Here is a 26,993-nt window from a genome sequence, read left to right as displayed (position 1 = left end):
ACCAGTAACACTGCCTATAATATGACAAGGTTGTCCACCCTGTCCACGTCCTGTCTCAAGCAGAAGTACACACCTTCCCACCAACTGCAGTAGAAGTGAATGTCTTATAATCCTGGCAAAACTTCCCATATAATACCAAGTTATTCTATCCAGGTTCTTTTCTAAACTACTTTCTCTCTGAAATGCTCAATAACTGGTTTGGGATATTATTATTTGGCTTTTAAATATTATTATACTTTATTGTTCTTGCAATTATTGTAACTACTAATACTTCAGAGAAGTTGGACTTCACAGGTCAGTTAATTCAGACAATTAATATACTCCGCGCTACGTTAAGTACAGTATTTTCAAAGCTTCAACTTTATGCATGTTAATTACTCTCAATATAATGCAAGACTGGATATATTGATTCCTAAGATGATTAATTGTTACTTTAGGTAGCATAAAATATATTCAAGACTAGTTAAAACGACTAACTGAAGAAACCTTTCCTGTATCAAGTCTCTATTTCAAATGCCAACAGTCTGTCTCCTGCCTTCACTTTTTTCACTATATCCAGCAAGAGACACTTATAATTCCTACATGCTCTTTATCAAGTACCTTGGGCTCAAGGTACAAGAGAATGGATCGAGAGACGACTAAGTCTCCCACATTATGATCTGTTGCTAAGTTACCTTTCAGAAAAGACATGAATTTGAAAGGGACTCTCTGGTATTGAGCACAGAACCTTGCATTTACAGGAAATACCTTATGATCAAGTTCAAAAAGGTATCAGCTCTGAGAATCAATTCTACTCAGATTTCAAATGCAATAAATCAGTCTTGAAACAGAGTTAGTGATCCACCACCCCAGATTGCATAGTTACCAAAGACACGAGAAGTCCTATCACCCTCTTACTGTTGACTAGGGATTTTGTCTTGAAATGGAGGCAAAAGACAAGCAGTAAGATAAAAACTCAAAAATCCAGCATTTCAAAACAGACTTTGTCATTCAATACAGCTAGTCCTTACAGTGAACATATTGGTGAAAATCCTGAATTGTCTACACAGACCATGGAAATTAAATTGAAAAAGATTATGCAAAGACTGAGTGCCATATGGTTTTCCTAAAGCAGCCACTCCTCTGAGAGGTTATGGAACACTCATACTAGAGTTTTCAGCTTTTTTTCAAAGTGCCACTTATTAGAGACATGAGCTTCAAAACTCACAGTTTTGAAAAAAACTCACAGAAATTTTGAAAATTTCTTCAGACACGAGATTAAAACAATGAATTTAACAATCTGCTGTTTGCATTATTACATCTTTTTAGGAGAGAAAAGTCTGTATGAAATACGCAAATGAAGCTCTATTGTATGCAATTTATACAAGTCATCAAAAAGCCTTGCAAAGTACTTCCTTTGGTATTCCAGTCTTCTGTTATACAAACACTCATAACAGGAACTTCATATATATGTAAACTGAATATATCCACAGAAAGCTTAAAAAAATGTCAACTGTAATCCTTTCTCCTTTTATAATCTTGAGGAAATTATGAATATGAAAGAGGGATTATATCTTGTTTCTGTAATCTACATGTTAACAAAAGCAGATATAGCATCGACTTTAAATCTAAAAAAACCAGATTAAATACGCCTCAGAAAAAAACAAGATTGCATTAATAGGATTTGTGCAAAGGTGAAAGATTTGTTGCTGTGTGCTACCTTTAATTTACAGCCAGAACATCTCTTGTCTCTAACTGAAGAATAGACTTCATCCACAAGATAAAACTGTAATGGGAAATTATCTGATTTTATTTTGTCTTATGTAACTACTTTAACAACTGCTTCTATTTCGAAATATTGAATTTACAGAAATCTGAAGTATTTACACATATATGAAGCTACAGGGATTTGGAAGAGATTATTCTGGAAAAAAATGCTTTTTAAATGATAGGGCTCTTCTTGCTTGTGAGCAGTCCACAGATAGCACTTGATCACCTTTGTAAAAATTCTCAGCATTCCAGACAGGCAGTTTGCAGGTCATGGACAAATGGCTCAGTCAGATATAAGGTGTCACTTAAGACAAGAATTTCTACCATTATACCTCTGTATATAACAAATACTATGAAAGAAACCATTATAAATATGACTATGAAACTACCATGCATGTAACTCCATGTTACAGTTTCGATTTTACCTGTATATTATTCAAAAAAACTGACTTTGTTGTTATACTCACTAGGTGGGGATGTATACTTGTTTCAGTTTACTTTCTGCTTCAGCTGCTTTCAGACGTTTCTAGTTGAAAAATTAACACATTAAAATATTTTCTTACATTAAAGCATAAGATTTCATAATACTGCACACAATCCATCTTTAAATGATTTCTATTTTTCGATTTCACAACAGCCTCCAAAAGAAGCATAAAAATCTACAAGATGAAAACCATGAAAAATAAAGTTCTCCATTTTTATTATTAGTTTGAAATTATACTATACTGTCCTTCCAAGTAAAACTCACAGGCCTCACGTATGACAACAAAACTGTAAAAACAAGAATTACAATTTACATACATTACATCTACATAAACAGGTACGACAATGTGGCTAATCCTCATTGCAGAATTAAGTAGAAAATAAATGAATGAAATTGCACGCGATATGTTCCTCACCATTTATGTACCTCAATACTTCCTGTGCACTTTGTCCAGCCTGAGGCTGGTATTTTATAAGGAACAGTAAAGTCCACTGACTGCTAGAAATAACTAAATACCTACTTTTGTTAAATGCCATTAAAATTGTGGCTCAGGTACATCACAGTACCAGGATGGCTACGCTACTGCCAAGATAGTCTGTGAATTTACTAAAAAATTACTTTCTTCATACTTGCAACAAACTCAAACCATCTTGTAGGTAGTCCTACTAACTTAAAAAATGTTGAGAAGCTTTAGTTTTACCATATATTACACAGGTAACTAAGATGGCATTTGTTTTCAGTAATGGCACAAGCAAAACAGAGTTCAGATGTCTACAGGTTTGTCTGTATATAAAAGATGAAGAAAAACACATTATTTCCCTGCACTCCAACATTACTTCTGTTCCCTTGAAAAAAAAGTAGAGAGAAAAGGAGTTAAAACGTGGTCAATTATATGACAGAGGATAAAGGGGGACACACTGATAGCCAGCACAATTAAATCAATACGACCTGCCTTTCTTTATCAGGTAATTAAAATTCAGTCCTTCATTTCTCCTACAACAGCCAATTCTCCTTTCTGCTAATACCCCTATTTTCTGATATCCAATCTTTGCAAGGCTTATAATCCGGGAATATATTTCCCACCTTGAGAACAGTATCATCAGACAACTCTGCTCTGAGAGTCTCTTGCCTGAGTCAGTCACAGGGTTAATCAGCTTTACCAGTCCAGTAGTCTGAGTCAGCCTCCCCAGGTAATCTGCTGTTCTTTTTTTCCATTTCAGAAAGTTGCCTCTGTGTCGTCCACTGACAAAACTCTCATTTATAAAAATTGCACCTTTCAAGAGTAATGTATGATAAATAGACTTCTAAGCAGTCCATGCCATCATTAATTAATTCCTATGCAATGTGAGACTCCTTTTCTGTTTATCTCCAAAATAAGCTGCCCCCACATCTTTTTTTTTTTTTTTTTTTTTTAAGGCAGTTTTTTGCCATCCACAGGTGTCTGGTTGTGTTTGGAGCTACAGAAGTGAATTCCATTAATACTGCTGTGCAGTTGCAGCTTTCCCCAACACCAGGCTTGGCAACACTTTTCTACCTTCAACAGGCCCATAGCAAAAACGCAAACACAGTCTGCTCTGCCTGCAGAGGATGTCTCAACGGTGAACTCTCTCTCTGCTTTATAGCAAGCCACAGAGTTCCCACAGTTGTCTCTCTTTCCTTTTCATGTTATACCCAACAACATAGAATTTGTTTTCAGCCTGAAAAAGTATGCAAAAGTGCCAGTCAGCAGGTAACACGTGTTCCACAGAGGTTTCTAACAAACTAATTCCTCCATTCTACAGAGAGAACAGGTAAATCTCACTGCACACCAAGCAGGAGCAAAAGAGAAAAACACAATAAAGGGTAAGAAATGAGGAAAGTAGCCCTGAAGCATGGTCAAAATGTAAAGGCTGTATTGAGGAAGCTGTATGTAGGAAGCTGTATTAAGCCCTGATGGCAGCGTCACTGAGAAGTGATTATATACACATTAATTGAATTTTAGCATACTTTTAGTACTGGTATGGGAGTTGTAAGGAATGCAATTTAACAACTGCTTCCCTTCTTTATTTACTAAAGCAAATGATATGGCGCCTTCTAAAAAAAAGTCATACACTGCCATTTCAGTATAAGCTGTATTTTTTATGTTAAAACTATGGCTAACGTTGCTCTCTAAAAGCAATAGAACATGTCACAGCTTGAATTCACACTGACCTATCAACTTTCAAGTACCAAGTGAGAAGAAAGGATGCAGAAAGAAAACTATCAATAGTTGCAGTTTCTGAGATGAAACCCCTGCTTGTTGAAATTTAGAGGACGAAAACTGGTAAAGGTTGGAAATTGAAACTGAAAACATTTAGACATGAAACAAAGCACCAATTTGTAACAAAGCACTGGAGCAATGTAACAAACAGAGCTGATGCTTTACACAAAAAAAAAAGATTACATCTTCAACAGTATTTCAAACAGGTCTTACAGACCGCATTTTAGGTGAGGTCAAACTACACCAACTCAGCTTTTTACCTGAGCTCTACTACTTTTAATCAACTGGCATTGAAACTGAGTGTTTGTGCTTTTTAAGGACTTTTGTTATGAATATCAACTTACAAATATCCCAAGAATTGATCATTTCCCTAAATTAGTACTGTTTTCACCAGTGGAAATAAATGAATGAGAGGTAAATGTTATATATTGTTGCAGAACAGTAATTTAGTTACCATTAAATATGTTCACCCTTTTTCCTCTTCTGAAATCTCAGTAAAAGTCTTTTTGTATTGAATCAGATTTTTAAGGAGAACACCAAAACCAATGAGAAGACTTTTCATTCAGTGAAATCAATCACCCGGCCTTCCTCAAACACTATATATATATAGTAGTGGTCATGAGAAGTGTCATATGACCAAGAATGTTCACTCAAGGCCTGAATTAGTTTTGCTAGACAAGTTCAGAGAACTTTAACATATCTTCCCTTCACCTTGACTTGAAGAGAAGATGGTCTGAAATCAAGGTGGTAGCAGTACCTCCACTGCTATCACCAGCTTTAGCTATCTAGCAAGAATAACACTTAGTAGAAGTTATGATAAGGAAATCTTTCTTATGCCTGACATCATGTATCCAATTCACACAAAGAAATAGAGATAATTAAAAGCAAATTTTCATATTAAATCACATCAATCTAGGATTCAGAGAAGTAGGTATATCGACCTTTTATGTCTTCCCATTTTCACAAGTCACCCTACCCCTCAAGCATGAGATTTAGGGAAAAATGACACTGAAACCCCCTCTTTCTTACTGAACATATTTTCTCTCTGAAACACATTCAATTATCACAGCTTGTTCTTTTTGGGAAAAAAACCCCAAACCCTACGCACTGTATTGATACTGACCTGTGTTAATTTTTACCGTTCCCCAGCAAACTAAACAAGGGCACAATGAAGTTCTGATCCCTTGTTAGGAAAGATTACAGAAACATTAACCAGGATAAAAAAACAGGTATTTGGCCTACAGTGGTTTTCTTATTGAGGATCATATATGTGACCCTGAAAGAACATATCTAAAGCATTCAATCCCCTGGTGTACTGACATGTTCTACAGTAGGATGTTGTACGTTTACTTAGTTACAAGTAAAACACAGGCACTTACAAGAGCCTTCAAGTTGCAGATAACCATAAAGCCCATGTGTTTTTCTTGTATAGAGCCTCATCTTGTGAAAGGACATGCAATCTCAACACATCCCACACCTTGATCATTGTAGCAACAGATCATAACAGAGCCCTAGAGAACTAAAAAGGGAATCTTAGTCTTTTGCCAAGCCCTCCAGAGCAAGTATTCCAGGAAAAAACTACAGGAAACAAGATCAGTCTCTGAGCAACCTAAGAGTGTTGACAAAAGACAATTTACACTTCATTTTATCCTTATTCCATGGCTTTCAGTATGGATAAAATCTTTTTATCTGATTCTTAAAGATAATCTCTTGCCCAATCTTTAAGTTCTGATAAGCACAGCAAATCTCTGCTGGCAGTACCTTTCTAGGATAAAAACTAACAGTGCAAAAAAAGTGTTAAAAGTGAAATGAATGGTGACAAACAAAGAAAAACATGCTTTTATAGAGAATGTATTATTTGCTATTTGTATTATTCATAGAACTAAAAGGTCCTCGTGATAGTTCAAGACTCTCCTATGTGGTAAAAGTCTTTTACCCTACTTTCCATACACTAACAAGTTGATGTAGAAACACTTTTCAAATAAACCAGAACAACCTGAAGCAATCTTCCTTCTGACACACTTAATCAACAACTCCAAAGATCCATCCAACAGTACAGCTGTAGTTATTACAGCAAAAAAAATTATTTTCAACATTCTGTACATAACATTGCTTCTAATTATGTAGCAAATGAATGAGCTACAAAATTAAACATTAAATCAGAAATTAAAATGGAGTACTTTAAAGTATTTTATATATCTAAAGAAAGGAGTAAATATAGAGAGTACAGCATATAAAAAGCACCAACATTGAAATTTTGCCTAAACCTGCTAAAAGTATCCCAGTATTGGTACTCAACATAATCTTACGTTTCTTCTCCAGAGCAACCCAAACAGCTGAACACTCAAACCAGAAGGATGAACACCTCCACCGTGTGCAGAATGGTCTCAGTTTTGGTTTTAAATGCCGGTAATGGCAAAGTAATGTTTTGTCAGGGAGTACCAATAAAAGTTGCATAACAGTAGCAGCCACTTTAACACAACGTATTTTCCCTTTTCCTTCAGTCCCATAGCACAGCTTCAAAGACTAAAGCATTTGCTCTGGAGCCCATTTCCTTCTTATCCCATACTGCAATAGGAACCAGGAATCCTATTACTTCAAACCAGCATACAGTACAAATGGCTTTAAAAGCTCTTCACAGGTATGTGATGAACAACACAGAACCACTGGTCTATATCCCAAAATATTATCATAGGCTCCCCCATATTTCTTTTTAAGAACACGAACAGATTTTTATGCCTTAACATCATTACATTTTTTTAAGAATGTCTCAGACTGGTTCATGCTGAAATAGTCATTAAATTACCTGCTGCACATATCTGTCAGTGGTTTTCCACATGTAGTAATACTCGATGATGCTAGTCAGTGACTTCCAAGGGAGCTGAAAAACATTTGCTAAAAATTAAAGTGGTTCCAAAAATTGCAATGTCCACATCTTATTAAACACATGTTAAAATCAAATACAGTTGAGATAAATACTAAACTCTGAATGTATTAAACAACTACATTAAAATCCATATGCAAATGAACACATATTGCTATTAATAATACACAACCTTTCTTTATAATTAAGAAGTATGCAGAATTACACTATCACACATCCAAATCTAAATGTAATTTATTCTTTTTAAGCCATATGGTAAACAAAATGATCAAAACAGAATGCAGATTTCCTTTAGGAAACACAGAAGGTAATGTCTCTATTATAAAGTGTATCTACATTAGGACTAAAAGAAATCATCTTGATGAGACTGTGTGCAAGTCTCATGTATTTTTCTCTTTAAAAATAAAAAGGATACCAGACTTAGATCACAGGTTTTGCAAGTCCCGTAACAACTCAGTCACTCATAAAATACCACTAGTTTTGCATAAATCCCCTAAAGTCCTTTTACTTTCTCAGGTAAATTATGCCTTCAGAGAAATCTACCCAAAAAAAGGCCAGTGACAAGAACACGTTAGGTGTGAAGTAACAGATAAACTGATTCTCAGTCTCCAGGTCCATATTCTTCCTGGCATCTAGATGGAACGCTGCCACCCCAACTACCTGCCATTGTCAATTAGTACATTTTAGCATATCCATATTTATTTTCCATCCTGAACAGTTATTAATGACTTCATGCTACAGATTATCTTTATGTATTTTACAGATTAAAATACTTTAATCTGTTTTAACTATGATTGTGACACCAATATGTTCATTCACTCAGTAGGTATCTATGAATAAAGAAAGATAATTATGGTGCTTGGATTGAATAACTGTAATCCTTTTACACTTTGATTCACAACTTTTTACACTTTGATTCAGAACTTGAAAAACCTGTTTGACAGACTGAGCATGGATAACCTTTATTCCATTTACCTACGCACTTAATACTCTAAACTGCCGATGAAGCTGTGAACAGCCACAGGATAATGTATTCTCATTATCAAATTCTATTTTTGAAAGAAGTAAATATGCTCATCTGTGTGACATTTTTGCAGAAGGAAATTAGCACAAAGTATCAACTCTACAAAAGCAGAGAGAGGAGAGTTTTAAGTTTCTTTAGTTTCTCCAGGGTAAGAATGCACCATTCAAATCAGATGAGCAAGAAAAACTTAGCATCCTAAAATGAACATGGTAATTTTAAGGCATGTTTCCACACTTTTCTGAAGCTGGAAAACAGTTGTTCCTGCTTTCTATGAAGAGTTCCAAGTCTTGATTACCAAGGCCTTTCCTGCCATATCTGAGATGTAATAGTTCTAAATTTGTAAAAACAGTTGATAATGAAAAACTAAGAATTAACAAGCATAACAGCTGTGTCTTATTGTTAGGAAAATAGTTATATTTGGAGAACATAAAATATTCATTCTTATTCCATTCTCCTACCCTGGGATGTGAAATAATTCAAGTACATCAAGTAAATTGAATTAGCTTATAAAGTGTAGGTTGATTAGGATTCAGACAGTCTTAAAGCTAGCAGAACCTCTCCTAAAAGAGTTGATGAGTCAACATCTGATGAAAATGATTATTCAAAGGCTAGACTGGTAATTTGATTACAAATGAGCTCCTCCTGTCTATTAAAAAAAGGTAAAGTCCCTTACACCATTTAATTTATAATAATTATCTTGCTTTCTAAATATTTAGTGTTTATAGCTTAATACCTGAGCTGCACATTGAACATCAAATAGTGCCAGTTCTTACTAATTGCTGGAAAAGTAAATGAACCTGGCCTTTACAGAACTATCATGTACGGGCTGCAATTGCAGCTGCCATGCCTTGCAAATCTGGGCCGACTTTGAAAAGGCAACTCCTCTGGGATATAATGACTCAGGCAGGTAGTACATAACCCTTCTGCTCCAGGAGACTGCTACCAACCACTTTCTGCCATGCAACGTGACAGTCTTGCCTGTACTGTGGCATCACTGCGTGACTGCCTAGGTTTGAGTTTAATCTCAGGCAGTGCACACTTTAATTTTATCATTAGATCCTATGTGGAGACTCAAACAAGTTCACATGTAACTACCAGTCCATTATCTTTTTTGTCCTTGCTCTTACAACACATGTAAGAGTACTTAAACTTATCAATGACTTGCCACTGAAGAGAGGGATGATAATAGATAAATGTACTATTGTGTAAAATCACTGTTTAAGTGCTACATATTTATACCTACATAACCTTGCAGACACTTTTCATATATTCATGATCTAAATCTCAAAGGACTATTTTCGATGATTACTTAAAAACCAAATGTGTGTTTTCAAATCCCTATACTTTTAGAATGCTGCATGGGAAGTGAGAACAGATAAATTTTACTCTAGAGAAACTAAGATATCCCAAGACTACACAATGATTAACATAATTGAAAGATTTCAAATTAGATAGAATTAAATCAAGACTGCAGTGTTACCAGTGTCATATAAATTGAGATATAAAATAGATGTTATAAACTGTGTTTTTAAAATGACGCTTTTCAAAAGATTAAAAAAGTGACTGAGAATAGACAACATCGCTGTACTAACTAAAAGAGGCTATAATAAATTAGTGCCCCACATCCATTTGTGCTGCACTCTGACTTATCATGAACATAACTTCAGCAGGCTACGCAACACTATTACTAGACCTGTGTGTGTGTGTGTGTATCTCTTTCTTTGGGAGGAGAGGATGGGAAAATACCTGTGTTTTGGGAAGGAAGATTCAGTGAAAGACAGAAGGTGTCAGGAATCTACTCAAGATAAAATATGAACATTGTAAACAGCTTCCAGTAGAATCATCCAAATATCTACCATTTGAATATTACAAATGCAGAAGCAATTCTGGAGACACATTACTCCATTGTATCATTTTAACATACGCATATCAATAGAATTGGATACATAACATAAAAATTATACAGAAAATAAAAATACTATATAAATACCAGAGACAAGCCATAGGTATACTTGGTCACGAATTCTGTTAGGACTCAACTTGTAAACAGCCACATGTTATATGATTAAGGTATTTTGAAAAGACAAATATTACATATTACTAACCATTTAACTAGAAGGCATAGCTCCTGAACTATTGTACTATTACAGCTGAGAACCATTTATCTGTATGAGAAATAATAAGGAACTGTAGTTTACATTAAAATTTCAATTCTAAAACTCTATAAAATATTATTTTTAAATAATACTTTATTGAACTTAACAGAGCTATTTCATCCATGATGCAACTTTCAACCAAATGTCATGAATGCAGTGAACATTTTCTCCCTTGGGAATCTCAAAATTAAGCACACAGATATAATACACCTATTAAAATGTCAGTTCTTCAGAAAAACAATAGCCTTCCCTTCCCACCTTCATTCAATTATCTGTTTCATTTCAGGACTGTGAAAGTGAAGGAAAGACAGCTTAGCTCACACTGCTAAGCCTCCTCCCACTGTCCCACACCCTATCTTGGAAGGACTTCTACATTTACCATACAGTACCATTTTCCCCTAATAAAGATTTTTAATAAAATTTTGCAAAGAAAAACAAAAATGAGCTCTCAGAGTCAAGCAGAATGAGATTAATGTGAAAATGTTTCAATCAACTTCAGTCTTAAATAATGGATTTACTTTGATTCAATTCCTAACCTTTTCATGAAGCCCAGCTTGAACTTGGTAAAACAGAGGTAATCTTTTTCCTTGAAAGAAAAAGACCCTCCATGAAATGCGAAAAAAAAAATTGCAGCAAACTACTAGCAATTCCAGTGATCAGTGCTGGAATCCATTTCATTTCATTACTCCACATTAGAATTACCCAATTAAAGCTTTACCGCCCTATAGTGTGATACTTCACTACCAAAACCAGTGTAGTTAGAACATATTGGAAAACATTTCCTTTACTTTACAAAACTGTCCAAACACCTACTATATCAAAATAACTCCCTGTAGTTCACTTTAAAAGCTATCTGAACATAAATTTCTCTCTACTAACCATAGAGGGAAAACCCAGCTTTTCAAAAACACCCAGGGGAGTCAGCCATGTAGCTGTTAATGAATTTCACTGGAAATTGTGGAAGCATTCTGCAAAGTTCCTGGAACTTTTTCAGATGCTTGTAAAATCCTTGTAAAAATCCTGAATGAAAGACCTCAGCATGAGACATCCTATCTATTGTCACCTATAAGGGAGATAAATCAGACTGCTCAAACTACCAAGGTATTACTCTGCTCTCCCTTGCTGGCAAGATCCTGGTAAGAATACTTTTGAACAGACTAATACCTGCTATAGCAGAAGGAATTCTACCTGAAAGCCAATGTGGTTTCAGAGCCAACAGGAGTATCACAGACATGGTGTTTGTTCTCAGACAACTGCAAGAGAAGTGTAGGGAACAGAACGAAGGTTTCTATGTAACCTTTGTTGATCTCACAAAGGCTTTTGATATTGTGAGCAGAAAAGGTCTATGGCAGATTTTGGAACATTTAGGATGTCCCCTTGAGTTCCTTAAAATGATCATCTCACTCCACGAGGATCAGCACAGCCAAGTCAGATATGGCAATGCACTTTTTGAGCCCTTTCAAATCAGTCCAGCAGTTTAATTACCTAGGTAGCATCATCCCCTTGGACAGTAAGATTGATGGAGAGATAGACAACAGGTTAGCAAAGGCATATAGAGCTTTCGGAAGACTCCATAAAAGAGTTTGGCGAAATAAACACCTGAAGAAAAGTACAAAGATCAGTGTTTACAGAGCCATAGTGCTGTCTACTCTTTTATATGGTTCTGAATTGTGGGTCATCTATCGCCACCACCTGCAACTCTTAGAACGCTTCCATCAATGTTGTCTCCATACAATCCTAAATATCCACTGGTCAGATTATGTGACCAATACATCTGTTCTAGAACAGGCAGCAGTTATGAGTATTGAGGCCATGTTGCTGAGAACACAGCTGCGTTGGGCAGGGCACGTCTCCGCCTCCCTAAGATCTTGCTCTATGATGAACTTGCCACCGGCTGCCACAAGAGAGGAGCCCCGAAGAGAAGATACAAGGACTCCCTGAAACAACATCTCAGCCTTGGTCACATTGATCTTCATCGCTGGTCTACTCTGGCTTCCAATCGGGCGGTCTGGAGACACACAATCCATAATGCTGCTGCTTCCTTTGAGAACACACGCAGGATCACCATCGAAGAGAAAAGACAACGCAGAAAGAATCGTGCCTTGCCAATACCATCCAAGGAGTCTTTCTGCTGTGCCTTTTGCAACTGGACTTGTCTATTTCGCATTGGCCTCTTCAGCCACCAGCGTGCTTGTAGCAAATGTGGGTAGAGCCCTTCCCAAATCTTCGTTTGTGAAGCCTACCCATGATGATATTGTCACCATTCTTCCAAAGAATGTCATCAGACAAGAAAGCATATTGATTTTCAGCCAGATACAATGTATACGTATGTTAGTTACATATATAAGCCACACAGATTTCTCCAATAGCTAAATATTCCAAACCTATAGAAAGCAGTTATGATCAACCATGTGAAAACACAGCTACAGGAAAGTGTACAACTTGCATACTTACAAAGTCTTGTCGAATGTCATTGAAGTCCTTGCCATACTTTTCCAATGCTTCTTCAAACAAACTAGCTTCTGATGCTGACCACTCTTCCATTTCATCTCTACACAAGACAGGCCCTCCAAGTGGCACTAGAACACTGATGGCACTGCTCAAATCATAGTTGTGTTTATGCAGTGTATCCATTGCATGAAACTGGCAAGGACAAGAAGAGAATTAAGATGTGTTTAAATAGACAGTAGTCCATTTCAGTTAATGCAAATTCAATATATTATTCGCTATAAGCCAAGCGAGTAGCCTCAACTAATGCTAAATTTCAAATCTATCTTGATATCATAGTTTACTGCTGTGAAATATAAGGAAAATAAATTGTTTATTACTTCATTTGGGAAAGGAAATGCCTTGATAAAATGTTTACCAAAAATGACATTAGTTTATTAGTTCCCGCAAATTACTAGCAAACATATCTGAAGAATCTTTAGTTGGTAGAAATTGGTTCCAAGTAACCCAATAAAGACAGTGGCATATATTGACTGAGGGGCCATCTTCAATTAACAGAAGCTCTAAATAGTAACTAAACAGCTGCTCAGACATCTAAGTGCTCAATATTCTCATTGCTGATGAAGGAAGACATTTATTGTTTTCATTATGATCATACTGAAAAAGAAGCAAGATATTTGTCTCTTGCTAAACGCTGCTGTCAGAGACAGGTAAATAAGGTTTCTTTGGTTGATTCTCTTTGTGTTATAAAAGAGAAAAATGGAAAACAAACAAGTTAAAATGTTCTTCACACTACAAGCAACACTGAACACTCACATTGCTAACAAATGATGAGGAATATGAAAAGTAAACAAATCCACCCATTGGGAAAATGAGCAACATACAAGAAGTCTTTCTGACTCGGCATCCCAAAAGACCCCATCACCACAAGCATAAATTGTTTTGCTGAAGGAGGTATTAGAGTTATAAGGCATGATACTGTATGTGACTGTGTAACATCAGTCTCCTTCGTATTTGTCCCATTACAGTGCCGAGCTGTGAGCATAGCATGCACACTCTCACATGGCTCTAAACTCATGAGAAAACCTTTCAAGGAAGGAACAGTCCTATATTATGTGCCAGTATAGCAATTCCAGAGCAATTCCAGTTGAGCTTCTGCATCCAAATGTACTGCTAATAATGGATTCTTCTCATCGTTTTCCATCTCCTATGAGTGACTATTGTCTTTCTCCAGAGTTCAATACTTACAGTTCAAATTCACCAGCCTGGAGAAAAGCTAACAAGGTCTAAAATCCATAAGCTTCATACTAGAGAATGTACACTGAAATCACTGGTTTATTGCTTATCATTCAGGCAATGAGTAAACCAGCTCTAAAGATTGAACTCTTACAGTAGACATGTTAACAAGATTTAAATCTTTTTTCAAATTGCAGCCATTGTAGAAAAGCAGTACACTTTCTTGATATTACTAAAGAAAAGATTCATAATGAACTCTATGGATAAGTACTGTCTTCACTGTGACAGAGACCACTGACAAGTTCTCTGATAACAACTCTCTGCCTTCTACAAGTTTGCCAGCCCTCACCTGCAATAAAATTCCCACATTGCAGTGAGCAAATTGTGGTAGCAAAAGCAAGAGAAGCCCGAAGACATTACTAGAAGTTGTGAGAAAAAGTCCTGGAGTACCTTTACCAAGGATGAGAGGACCGCAAGAAACAATTAGTGGAAGCCTGTTACCTAAGGAGCAGAAGGCTGGGAGACCTGGTGTTGCCTCTCCCAAACAGAGGCCTGAAGGACAGAGGAAGAACCACCCTTCCACAACAACTCTTGCCCAGAGCATACTGTCCAGCACAGATAAGGGGGCCCACCAGAGGAAAAGTACTAGCCACACAGATAGAGGGAATTTCAAGTCTAAATATAAACAGGTAAAGAAAGAAACTTTCCACCAAAAGCTAAGGAAAGGCTGCATGGAGCAGTGGAGAAAGGACATGACAGGGCATGCTGCAAACAAGCTGCAACACAGCTCCTAAACCTGCTGCAATTTCTGTAGTCAGTTAAAGCAACTAGACTGAACTCTCTCCAACAAAGCACTCAGACTGGAAACAGAGTACAGATTCTATAGTTCAATAATATTTTAAGTATGTTTATTATATAAGCCACATATATGGAAGTCTAATCATTAAAATTGCATTATTCAAAATGCAAAGGAAAAAACCTTCATATTTTTTATTATGAAGAGACATCCAAAACCAGATTTAAGTCCTTGCAGTAAAGTAGCAAGGGCTCTTCTGAACGTCTACTACAAGGAGCAAGTGATTCCATCAACCTGTTTTGTTTTAAGAGGCTCTCACTTATATGTATATGCAATGTGCAGTGTTTAAGAATCTGAAACAGAAAGCCTTTTCATTCTTCTTCTCTTGTTAGAGATCAGTTTTCATTATAAGATAAAACTCTGCCTCTGAGAAGCCCAGAAATGCAAGATTCACTTGTTTGTCTCACAAGTCTTTATCACTGTAAGAGAAACGCATTTATTATCATCTAAGAAGGTAAATATACATTGTTTCTCATCTTCAGTAGGGTTTTCTAAAAGCACTGGCAATTTCCTGCCTTGCCTCATTACACCTCTCACTTGCTATTCTGCTGCAAGACCTCCCTGAATTTATTCCTGTTTATAACCCATGCTTTTTCTCTCTCTTTTTTTTTTAGTATCAGTCTGTTTACAGAATCTCTGTCAGCTATCTCTGATCGAAACAACTAATTAGGAATATTGGAAAGTGACAGGTGTGGTGTACAGAAATCTCATTAACAGCACTTCAGGTGTAAGGGTTATTTGCCTTGCATTAAGAATATAGAAGTATAATTTTCTTAGTGTTATGCTCCTATATCCCTTCCAAAGCATAAATGACATATGCCACAGGTCCTGCAAATGTCTCTACTAATTTTAACTGCTGCTGAAAATACGTTCCCAATTAGCATGGGAATGTCTGAAAAAGTAACTATTATAATGACAAATATGTCTTTTCTTAACTTAGAAGGAAGAGCGTTGCCAAAAAGCAAAAGAGAAGGGTTTTAAAAAGCTGAGGGGGTAGGAAAATGAGAAGAGACAGACACAATAATTAAGCCTGGGGTGGCTCCTCTGGTGCCTCATTATAAGATATGCCTTTCATTAAGTGTAATGGAACTTAATGGATCATTTGCAATAGAGAAACATTTACATGGCACTCAAACACTGAAAGTGTCCCTTTATTAGCAGCACTGCACATGTACTTTCAAAGAAGAAATTGGTATAAGGATGAATCTATTCTATTAATCACTGAATACAGTAAGAAGTATATGCAATATGTGAAATCTATTACAAATTCCTATTCTAACTAAATCTTAATAAAATGAAAAATGTTAAAGAACTATTCAGATGAAAGAAATAAAGTATTTAATGTGAATAGAATTGTGTTTGTAAAGTCATATCAGCAAATGTGAAACTGAAAACTCATTTTGATTATTACTGAAAACATTACATTTTGCCATTGCCTTTATTACACTACCATAGTCCAGACTAAATCTGATTCCTGTTCAATAGCCTTTGAGTACCCTGCAAAAGGTAATAAATTAAATATTTTTCTCATCATACCAACGAATATATTTTATCTGGAATACAACTACTGCCCTACTGAATCTGATCAGCCATCCATCTAGCCAAGCATTGTCTCTTACAGTAGCACCAAGGAATGTTGCATTAAGAAAATGTGCAGGTAAGTCTAATTACAATCTGAGGTCAATTCCCATTTCATTGACCAGCATCTATAAGCCTTGGGAATTAAGAAGTTTAGATGGAACACCTTTCCCTACACTCCTCAGCACCCATTTATGGTCATTGGTCCATAATTTTTCTAACTCTTTTTTTTAACCTACTGGTACTGCTCATTCCCACAAAATTTTGATTTCAGGGACTGTCCATCCACTTTATAAGGCAGTGTCTTAACTGTTTCAAACTGAACTTCTAGTTTTATTGAGTGTCCTCTAGTTCTAGTACTCCAGTATCTGGAGAACAGCAGGTCTTCATGATTCTGTACATAAATACTTAAAATAATAAACAACTCCTGATGTCTTTGGAAATGTAAGTCAAACCTGATTCTATGAAACAGTAATATTTTTTTTTCTTACACAGTTTTCCTGGCACACCTGTATTACCATGGCACATCTTGCCATCTCAGCTAGTATGAATATAGAGACAAACCTTTGGTCTGTAATTGATATATTTTTAACTTTCTCTAAAAGGTGCAGGTGCTTACATTACAGTAAATACTTTAACAAACTAAGGAAACACAGTAAGAATATACTAATTAAAATGTTCTTCAAAAACATGCTTACAAAGTCAAATTGCTTATTCTTTAGAAAATTTGATGACATATCTAGTAAGTAAAAAGTATTATCTATACAATTTTCAATCAGCTTTACTACCACATACTTTAAATCACACTGTTGCTCAATTACACCAAATGAGTCCCTATACAATGTGCATTATCCACTCTGCTGTGGAAATTACCAGAGCTAAACTCAAGTGATTTACACTATGATTAAAAAGGCAGTACCACCAAGCTTACAGAAAACACATAGGACTTTCTACCACACACACCCCCCTTGCATGCATAAATAAATGTATATATATAAATATATATATATATATGCATGTATATATACCTTGTAGGTTTCTAAAGGACAAGAGAAGGAAAATAGGGACTGTGGAGTATCAGACAGTGTTGAATTCACAGATATAGAAGTTGTAGCTTTTTAAGAAGCCACCTACCAGTGTGATGTCTCGGGAAGCAGCAGCTGCACTCATATGTAAACTAGGTTGCCTGACAGAGCTACTGCAGTCCAGTGCTCGAGCAAACGTGCCAACCGCACTACAACAGACAAACAGTGGAGACAGTAAATACACAGAAAGGTGTAATCTCTTTTTATTATCAGACTATGTCATATCTATAAAAGTGTCCTTTTAAAAACAGAAGTCACATACTGTAACTGTTAAGATTTCAGATCTTTGTTAACAATGAACAGCTTGATACTCAAGAAAAACCACTCAACACTGCAGCAAAAACTCTGACCTTCTCCACCCAAAAGTAACAACATACACGTAAGAAAAACAGTATAGAAACAAAAGATACTCAGAGAATTGTAACGTACCAACCTTTTAATATACCAATTTTTTTATTAATTACAAAGTCAGAGATTCTACACAGTTTGGGTTTTACAACCATGACTTATTTCTAAAGTTAAAAAGCCATAATGCTTAACAAATTACAATACAAATTAAAAAGCGGTTCACCATGTCCCCATGAGGAAATTTTATTCACTTCAGCAGTGCATGTCTACTACTACCATCAGTGATCCAAAGAAAGCATATCAGCTTAGTCTAAGGTACCACCAAAATCCTATTTTTCTCAAAGGTTTTAAGTAACAATAAAATAAACAGGTCTATCAGCATGCTTAGTAAAAGCATTCCAGCATTATTGAAATGGATAAGTTTTTCTCCAAACCTTTACCTTTTTTGTCCACTTTTGTTGATTAATTGTACATGGCATTTATCACACTTATCAGAGCAACAAAAAGAAATAGAGGTAGAGAATTAGTGTGAATGTGACTGTTCTAAATTGTTCACGTTTCTTGGAAGTACATCTATATGTCATGCCCAGTGAAGGGAAAGATGCATAAGAGAATTTGACTGGGCTGAGCCCATATAGGAAATGAGCAAAGATGCAGCGACACAAATGGTTATTAATTAACAGAAGAGAAGTTGCTCTAGTACCTGGAGTTGTATAATGACTCTTGAGGTGCATTGTGTCACTGTGATTTCAGAAAAAACTATTTGTTGCAGTTATTAAGTAAAGCCCTTCTAAATTCAAGACCTAGTTACATAACACTTCTAATGCAGCATAAGCCTCTGGACCAAGGACTGAAGCCTCACCCAGCAATTACACTCTGCACAACTTATAAGTGCAAAATTATACCAATGGAGAATGTCAGATCAACACACACACACATTACTGTATTCTATAAATACAATATTCATCAATAAAATAATGTGCATCAAGACTTAAACTCGCTGAGGTGTATAATGGATCATAGAGAAACTGCTAATAATGTCTGTTACTTCAATTGCATCTTGAATCTGAAAAGATTTAATACTGAATGTTTCAATACTTGCTGCCAAAATCTTATAAGACACAGTTAAGGTTCAACAGCAATGATTCACAGACTCCTGATATTAACTGCTTAGATTTCTAAAGGCTGTGGAATAAATAAGTGATATTCAAACACTGTTCCATGACCTTTGCTCCCTCTTTGCAGGGATCGCAAATATGTGACAAGAACACACACATACACTCTATTTTGTCTTTTTGTTTTTAAGCTTGGCAGTACATAGAACAGTATTTGTCCACCAATCAGTCCCAAGAATAAGGCTCTATTGTGAACACATTTCCTGATAGTCTGTCAACCCCTTTCAACATGTTGGCATTGATAACAATTGTAGTTGAACAGTCTTTCCTGTGATCCTTCTGTCATTACTGTTCAAACTGGTGAATGTAACATGACTGTATTTCCCTTTTGCTGCTACCTACTAGCTTCTTAGCTTCCTTTTGCATAATCAACACTATTTTCTTTTTATCACATTTCTGAAGTAAAACCAGAGTCTGCTATAAACATTACAAGGAACATGTTCTCACAAGTCACTCTCTGGTAGATCAAACTTTTGAAGCTGATTTCAGAGCCCAAGTGCATGTGAATTATGTTGCCCAGTATGTAAAGTCAAAAATTAAGTCATGATATAAGGTTTATTTTGAATAAGTGATAAAGAGGTAAGAATTGATGCACCAGTTGATACTGCTTCCAGTGCTGTACTGAGTAGGTGAGGATCACAACCAAGAAGCATGAGTTACACAAGGGTAAAAATAAATAAAACACACAAAGACAAAATATTAAAAACAGTATAATAAAAAATAATAAAACCAACATTATAATAACAATAATGCCATTTAGGGGGGGCAACAGGGACAGGACAGGGCATGCAGATGGTACAGGACACAAACCAGGGGGGGTATGTGCATGTCTGTGGCTTTCTTGAAATCAAAGTAACTTCCAGTTCACCTTTCCTTGGAAACTTTTGAAAAACAGTGAATTTTTCAGACAATCCAAAGAAGTGTAGAAATTCTAAAGCATTTGCCTATTAAATAGCAACTAAGCTCAAAACTTAATAGTGATATACAGTGCTCTGTATAATCTAGCTATGCAGTTCAGACCCTAATTCAATACGGATTTTTAGAAACCATTGAAATACCCTAATTTTTATGTTTTTCAATTAAAAATGCAGATATGAGTAACATATTGATGCAAAGGTCAAAACATTTCCTTTGTCACTTTTTTCTAATAATAACACCAAAGAATTGTTTAAAAAATGTTAAAAGGAAAAAACAAGTAACTAGCCAATGCCATTTCCAGAAGACACATATTGTCTTCACCTACCTGCTACCAAAATAAAACTCGGTATGAAGTCAACACAGGTTGAACAGTCACACCATAAGTACTCATTTTTTTTCTTTTTAAAACTCTTCAGTGTTGATATCCCATTAAGTTGGTAGAATCCAAGTAATAACTATAAATATTTAATTGAAGCTACATTTAATTCAATAATAAACTCAACCCAAAAAACTGTGCTCAGCAAGCTACTTACAAATTACTCAACAAGTAATTAAAACACAAACTCAGCCAAACTCAACAAGATCTATGTCCAAAAAAAACTGGGGTGAGCTTTCTGTGGATGTTATACTTGTGTGCCTTACATTTAGCAAAAACTTCAGATTAGGTTTTGAACACAGAAAATACATTTCTCCAAATTTGTTATAGCTCAACTTTAGGACATTAAAGGAAGTAATTGTTCAAATTTTTGCATAAGATTAGTATTAGTGGTGATGAAGCAGCAGACACAACAGTCTGTCTTTAACAACTTCCAAAGATTCAGTTGCTCATCAATAACTAGTTCTGAAAAGGGCTGTTATTTACCAGAGAAAATCTGGAACCACTGTGATTATACATCAGGATAAAAATAGCCACTGGTTTCCCCAGGAACAACAGCAGTCCAGCATCAAATCAGATCCAGAAAGTTCTGAATCCAGACCAGTAACTCTCAATTTTCTTCTACCTTGTATTCTCAAAAATCCAGCTGAGACAGATATCCTTCTTAATCTGAGAATATTTTAAAGTTGTTCACTTTTATACATTATTTCTTTGTCTCAGCGATACCAGACAAGCAGTGGCTATACTCTGGCCAAAGCTGTTTGAAGTGAACCACATTTGTGCATACATGAATCCGCAAATCCACAGTTTTCCACATATACTGGCAAACTAATGAACGAGACCCATGCCTCACTTAAGAGCTAATATTTTTGAGGAAAATAATTAAGTGATCTTTGGTGGTTTTCTACATATTAGGAAAGCTTTTTGTTTTCCTTACTATTACTTCAATGTTCCTCTTCACTGTGAATTGGAATCAGTCCTAAAAGATGACCTCTTAGACTACTGTAAATTTTAAGCCAATTAATAACTTGATTGCTCTTTAAGAGTCTTGTGATACTTAAAATATTGGAAAAAAGAAAAAATACTTCTTCAGTAAGGATATATGTCAGCAACACTACATTAAAGCTGAAAATACCCCTGAGATTTTTTCTAGTCAATTTTGCAAAATCTGACCTGAAGAACATATTCAAAGTAAAATGATGCTGTTCCAGAAGACATATTTTCCTTGCCTTTCTAAGAAACTGTCTCTGCAGTGCTATGCTTCATTATTATCACTTCAGATATTTACAGCTCAATGAGAGATGACATGATAAACATGAAAAGTTACCTGCCACTATTCTTTTGCTGAAAGACTCTCAAAGTTAGGGTAAGGATGGCATTATATATAAATGTATGCCACAACCAACCTTCACTTTCATTACTATATGAATAGAAATGAAACATCTGAAATCTTTCTTATTCAACAGAAATAGAATCTGATGCACAAAAGTAGTTTAATTCATGGGATGTTATTTAAGTGATCATCTTTCTGCCATCCTGCAATTTCACAGTCACAGAGGAGATTTACAGCCCCCTAAAAGCAGGTCCATGAAAATGCTGCTACAGAATTTTTTTTCTTTATACTGCAATAGATCAAAATACATTTAAAAAAAAAGGCAAAAAGAAATTCAGCTCCAAGTTTGAATTAGTTCTTTTCAAATGAATCTGGGTCAAAGAGTACAGTAATACAAAATGCACAAAGGAATAAATATATATTGGCCAAGCGTGAAAGACAGGCAGAAATGTAGAATTTTTGATACACCTAATAAATTTGATGTGAACATATTTTTCTTTTTTATTGCCAAACAATCTGTCTACCATTAAATGCTGTAATTCACCTTGCTAGCAAACATCTAGTTGTGCGAGTGCAGTGTTGGCATCAAGATTTTTCACCATTTTTACTGCTTTATTTTATGTTGCAATGCTGCCATTAAATTTAATTACCTCTTTAATGAACTCCAATTTCTTTTACTTCTTACCACCTAAAGAGCATTCAGAGCATCCACTGAAAACTCAAGTTTTCAAACTGCTGACTTTAATGAATTTATCTTCATTTATGATTTTTGGGAATCTTGTCTACTGCCACTGACTACATTGCATTATTTTGCAAGAACAGAGCATTACTATTTGATCACACTTGTAAACGTTTTTACTTATTGTTCTCAGTTGGTGTTTCCTTTTCCTCAATATGATGAAAGACACCTTGCCAGTTGAAGCTGCATTGGGGTCCCTTCCTCACTATAAGATAAATTCATGTAACAAACACACATAGAATCATAGAACACATCCAAACACCAATATACCATGAGCACTTATAACTAAATCAACAGTAACAAACAGAAAATTAATATAATCACTGTATCAGAGAAAATGGGAAAGTGGGAACAACACAGGAAGAATCAAGTTCTAATTTAAAATTACTAACAAGTAATTTTCCATTCTTCTGTGATTATACATCAAAAAAAAAGCATTAAAATGAAGAGAAATATGTCAGAGGTCTGTAACACCATTTTAATTTCATAGAAATAAAAGTAGAAAATTTTAAGGTAGAGATGCAATGCTATAAGGCTATTTTAATTAGATTTCAAAACTCTGGTTTAGTTGAAAATAAACTGGGACCACAAATGTCTGTAAAATAGCTTAATTTAGAGATATATTCCTTCTACAGGACTATGTTGATAACGTAGTTAGATGAAGCAGAATAAAAGAACTAAGTTGTTAACTGTTTCACCACATCATAAAGTACATAAACAGGACTAGAATGTTCCAAAAATGTATCATGCAATGAATTATAAAACAAATTAGCAGAAAGAAAAAAAATGAAAGGAAAAAAAAGGGTCACGTCTACAGCTCTCAGCATCTGTCCAGACCAGATCCCACAACTCCTACCGCAGTTGAGACTGGGCAGGATCATTTATGATTCTGACAAACTGAAAACCAGGCAGGACTATTTATCTGACAATTAAATGAAGTACTTCTTGTATATTAGGAATGATAGAGACTGATTACTGGAGAAAACAGGGTACATCTGTATCAGTCATTTAGTTCAAAATAGGAAAGGAGTTTCAAAGCCACTGTCCATAGTTGTTTTTTTCTACTGCACTTCAACCAACAACAAAAAGTATCTCATAGCACAAAAACTGGGTTTCTGTTAAAGTAGTTCTATGTACTCATAGATATTTAGTCCATGGGGCCTGATTAGAGTTATACTAAAAATAAAGCTCAAAACATGTACAGTGTGGACACCAGGTCCTCAGCACCAAACATTTCAATTCTGCAAATCACCTTCTACTGTACTGAACTATTTGCTAATGTCACCAGATCTAAACTCCTGTTGCAGCTTCTCAAACTCCTGCTCATTGAAGCTAGCAGACACAGAAGAAATGTTGCCAACATATAGGACAGAAGAAAAACTGGTTGATGAAGTTGTATCTTACTTGAGTGGAGTAGAAAATGCTGTTGGACTTCTCACTGCCAGAGTACAAACATTATCCAAAAAACAACTCAAACCCAGAATACATTAGTCTGATGCTTCAAGCTTCTCCTAACAGATGTTTTTGCTAGTTCAAGCAAGAGCCCTTACCCAAATTATGCTTCAGTAGTGGCAATAAGGTACTTTCAAGATTTGTATGTCGAGCAAGACTACCTGGGGAGACCAAGGTTATGGATCCTTACGGGTTTTTTTTCAAAACCTTCACCAATTTTCCTGGCACTGCTACTTCCAATTTCTGGACAGGATAGGCATATTCTTCTATCTTTGTATCCAGCAAATTATTGCACATAGGGCTTAGTGACAGTCCCAGACTGACCAAGCATATAAACCTAGAAAAATACCTCTCATTCCTGAGACAGTAAACAAATCTTGTCTGACTGGGAAAGCTGTGTGCCAAAAGCCAAATATAAACGTTCTTGCAAATGGGCAACATAAATAGAAAGCGTATTTAAACACCTTCTAAAAAACTAACAAAACATGCTTGTGTGATGGAAAAAACTAAAGCATTTATGGACAAAAGCAACTCTTCTTTCAACCAGATCAGACCGAAGAAACTGAATACTCAATGCCTTTGATGCAGCATGTAAAAAGGATCACTTGAAACTGCTTTTAAAATGTCAAATACAGATAGCTTACACACACTTAACCAAAAACACATCTAGGAAAGCATTTAGGAAAAAATTCTTATTGTCAGATTTTCAAATTTGCAAAACTAAACATAACCAGAGAAAGACCATTCCAAGTGGAAACGCAGCAGACATAGCTAATGCCCAGTGAAATGAAGTTAGGCCACGGCAGAGCTGTTTGTAAGCAGTTTACCAGATATAATAACAACTTCACTGTTACTCAAGAGCTTTTAATGTCCTATATAACGGTTCAGTATAAAACTTGCAACCATGTAACACACTGAATTGAAAGCTGCCACAATCATCACAGAACTCTTTCTCCAGAAATTGGTGAAAATCTGTCTGAGAAGAAACAGGAATACAATCTTGCAGTCTGTGAATGAAAGTATACAGGAGGTTGAAAACATTTTCTGTCAGTTAAAAACCAACATACAAGAATGAAGAGTTCTGTGGAGGAACATCCATAAAGATGCACCTGAGTAACATCTGATTACAGATGTTGTTTGCCTACCACAAGATCCCTAATAGCTACAATTGGTCAGCCATGACCCACCATAACAGAAGACTTCTTTACAGAAATTTACCAAATTCTAAACAAATGCAATCTTGATCAGGGCACAGCATTGCATAGGATGTCTTAAGTAACACAAAGAAGAGTATGCTTTTCCCTAAGTATTTAATTTATTCTCTGTCACTTTCCAGCACACTGCTTACTGCTACACTCCTCTGGGAACATTTTGGACTCCACAGTATACTACTTCAGCTCCCCAGAGTGGCTGCAAAATAGGAAGTAGGAATTTAAAAGCAATGAATGAATTCTACAAAAATTCACATAACCTTCATGCAGATTTTTTTTAGGGCACCCCATAATAGTCTGCCCATACATGTCCAGGTATTATATTGCTGGTGAAGAAGTAGTTCTGTTTCCTGGGTTCTGTTCTATGGAGCAGCTACCAGGCATTGTGATCTGAATAGATGCATGATAACGCCTAAACCCCTTTGGCTCTTTTGAAAATTAAACAAGGGCAGGCAAGTTTTAGCACTGTCTAGAAAGGAAACAGCACTAAAAGTGGGAGAGTAAGAAAAAAACAGGTGGATCAGCATCTGACCTGTAAAACAGTAAATTGGCAACCTATTTTACCATACACATAGGCTGGAAAATATAAAGCAGCTTCTCCATTTCCTTCCTTGAATGCTTTGTTCAAAAGGGAGAAAGAAAAAGAACAAAAACTAGAAACCACGTACAAGGATTATTTGGCTAAGAAGATTTGAGACTATGCTCTGCAACCAGGTTACAGAAAATACAGGACATGGAGTGATTCAGGATAAAATCCCTGAGCTAACGGTGATTAACAGTTCTCTGCTATCATTAGAACAGTACTTTTGTACTACATTTGTAAGCAGCAAAGCCTGGTGTATTTTATGAATGTAGAATTGTCCTTCAGTCAGAAGCGTATAGATTTTTTTGAAGTTGTTTTTTTTTTTAAAAAAAAGTAGAGAAGTATTTTTAAAGGTATTTATTAATTCAAAGCGCTTTGATGTTCCTCTCATAAATCTGCATAATCACATTAATTTATAAAATTGAACTGACCTGATTTTTTTCACTAATGAAATGCAACACTTCAAAACTTATATTTCAACATTCATCCAAAATAATTGCACTGCATTTTATTCAGATTATATGCATACTTGGCAAGTTCTGCATTCATTTAATTTGTTAACATTTTCTTTATTTCTACTCTTAACTTCTATTTTACACCATGAAATTCCAAGTACTGTAATACAAGACTGAATTATTAGCACTGAAATCCTGTTTCATTTACTCTGAGGGGAAAAACAGACTGATATCTACATTCAAAGTATCAAATTCTACTACAAATTCCAGCATTATTCCAAAACTCTCTTTTTCTGTCTCCTGTATTGGAAGCTTCAGTAAATATAACAAAGTTATGGTCTGAGTTTCTCTTTTAGCTAGTTTTGGGAAAGAGTAGGGCTCACAAAATGGCAAACAGGTTGAGTAACATGATATGGGGGAATAAATAGTCAGCAGGAAAAGGAAAAGGATTTTTTTATTAGAGGATTTTAATCTTACCGTGCTACAACTAAAAACTGGTCAATCTGACGGTCAGTAAGGGGGCTATCTGGATCCCATACTTTTACTTCCAGCTTTGCCTGTTCTCTGTCATCTAATTCTCCTGTCAAAAGGTAGATGGGACAAAACACTTATTACTCACAATGGTTTTCTCTGTGTAGTTCTTCTACTATGTTTAAAAGAGACA

General features: G+C 35.6%; 1 protein-coding gene across 2 annotated transcripts in view; it reads right to left on the bottom strand.

Annotated features, from left to right (window-relative positions):
• Positions 1–26,993, bottom strand: part of MTA3 (metastasis associated 1 family member 3) — a 133,209-nt gene that overhangs the window by 54,814 nt on the left and 51,402 nt on the right. For both annotated transcript variants that reach the window (XM_032682889.1, XM_032682890.1), the window contains exons 7-11: positions 26,807–26,909; positions 17,789–17,888; positions 12,991–13,179; positions 7,279–7,353; positions 2,217–2,275 (exon numbers count right to left, since the gene is read on the bottom strand). In XM_032682889.1, the coding sequence (XP_032538780.1) occupies positions 2,217–2,275; positions 7,279–7,353; positions 12,991–13,179; positions 17,789–17,888; positions 26,807–26,909 (526 nt within the window). The remainder of the gene's footprint in view (positions 1–2,216; positions 2,276–7,278; positions 7,354–12,990; positions 13,180–17,788; positions 17,889–26,806; positions 26,910–26,993) is intronic.

Source organism: Chiroxiphia lanceolata, chromosome 3 (genome assembly GCF_009829145.1).
Source record: "Chiroxiphia lanceolata isolate bChiLan1 chromosome 3, bChiLan1.pri, whole genome shotgun sequence".
Lineage (NCBI taxonomy): Eukaryota > Metazoa > Chordata > Aves > Passeriformes > Pipridae > Chiroxiphia > Chiroxiphia lanceolata.
The sequence above is the reverse complement of the archived record's forward strand: the minus strand, read 5'-3'. Positions and strand labels throughout refer to the sequence as shown.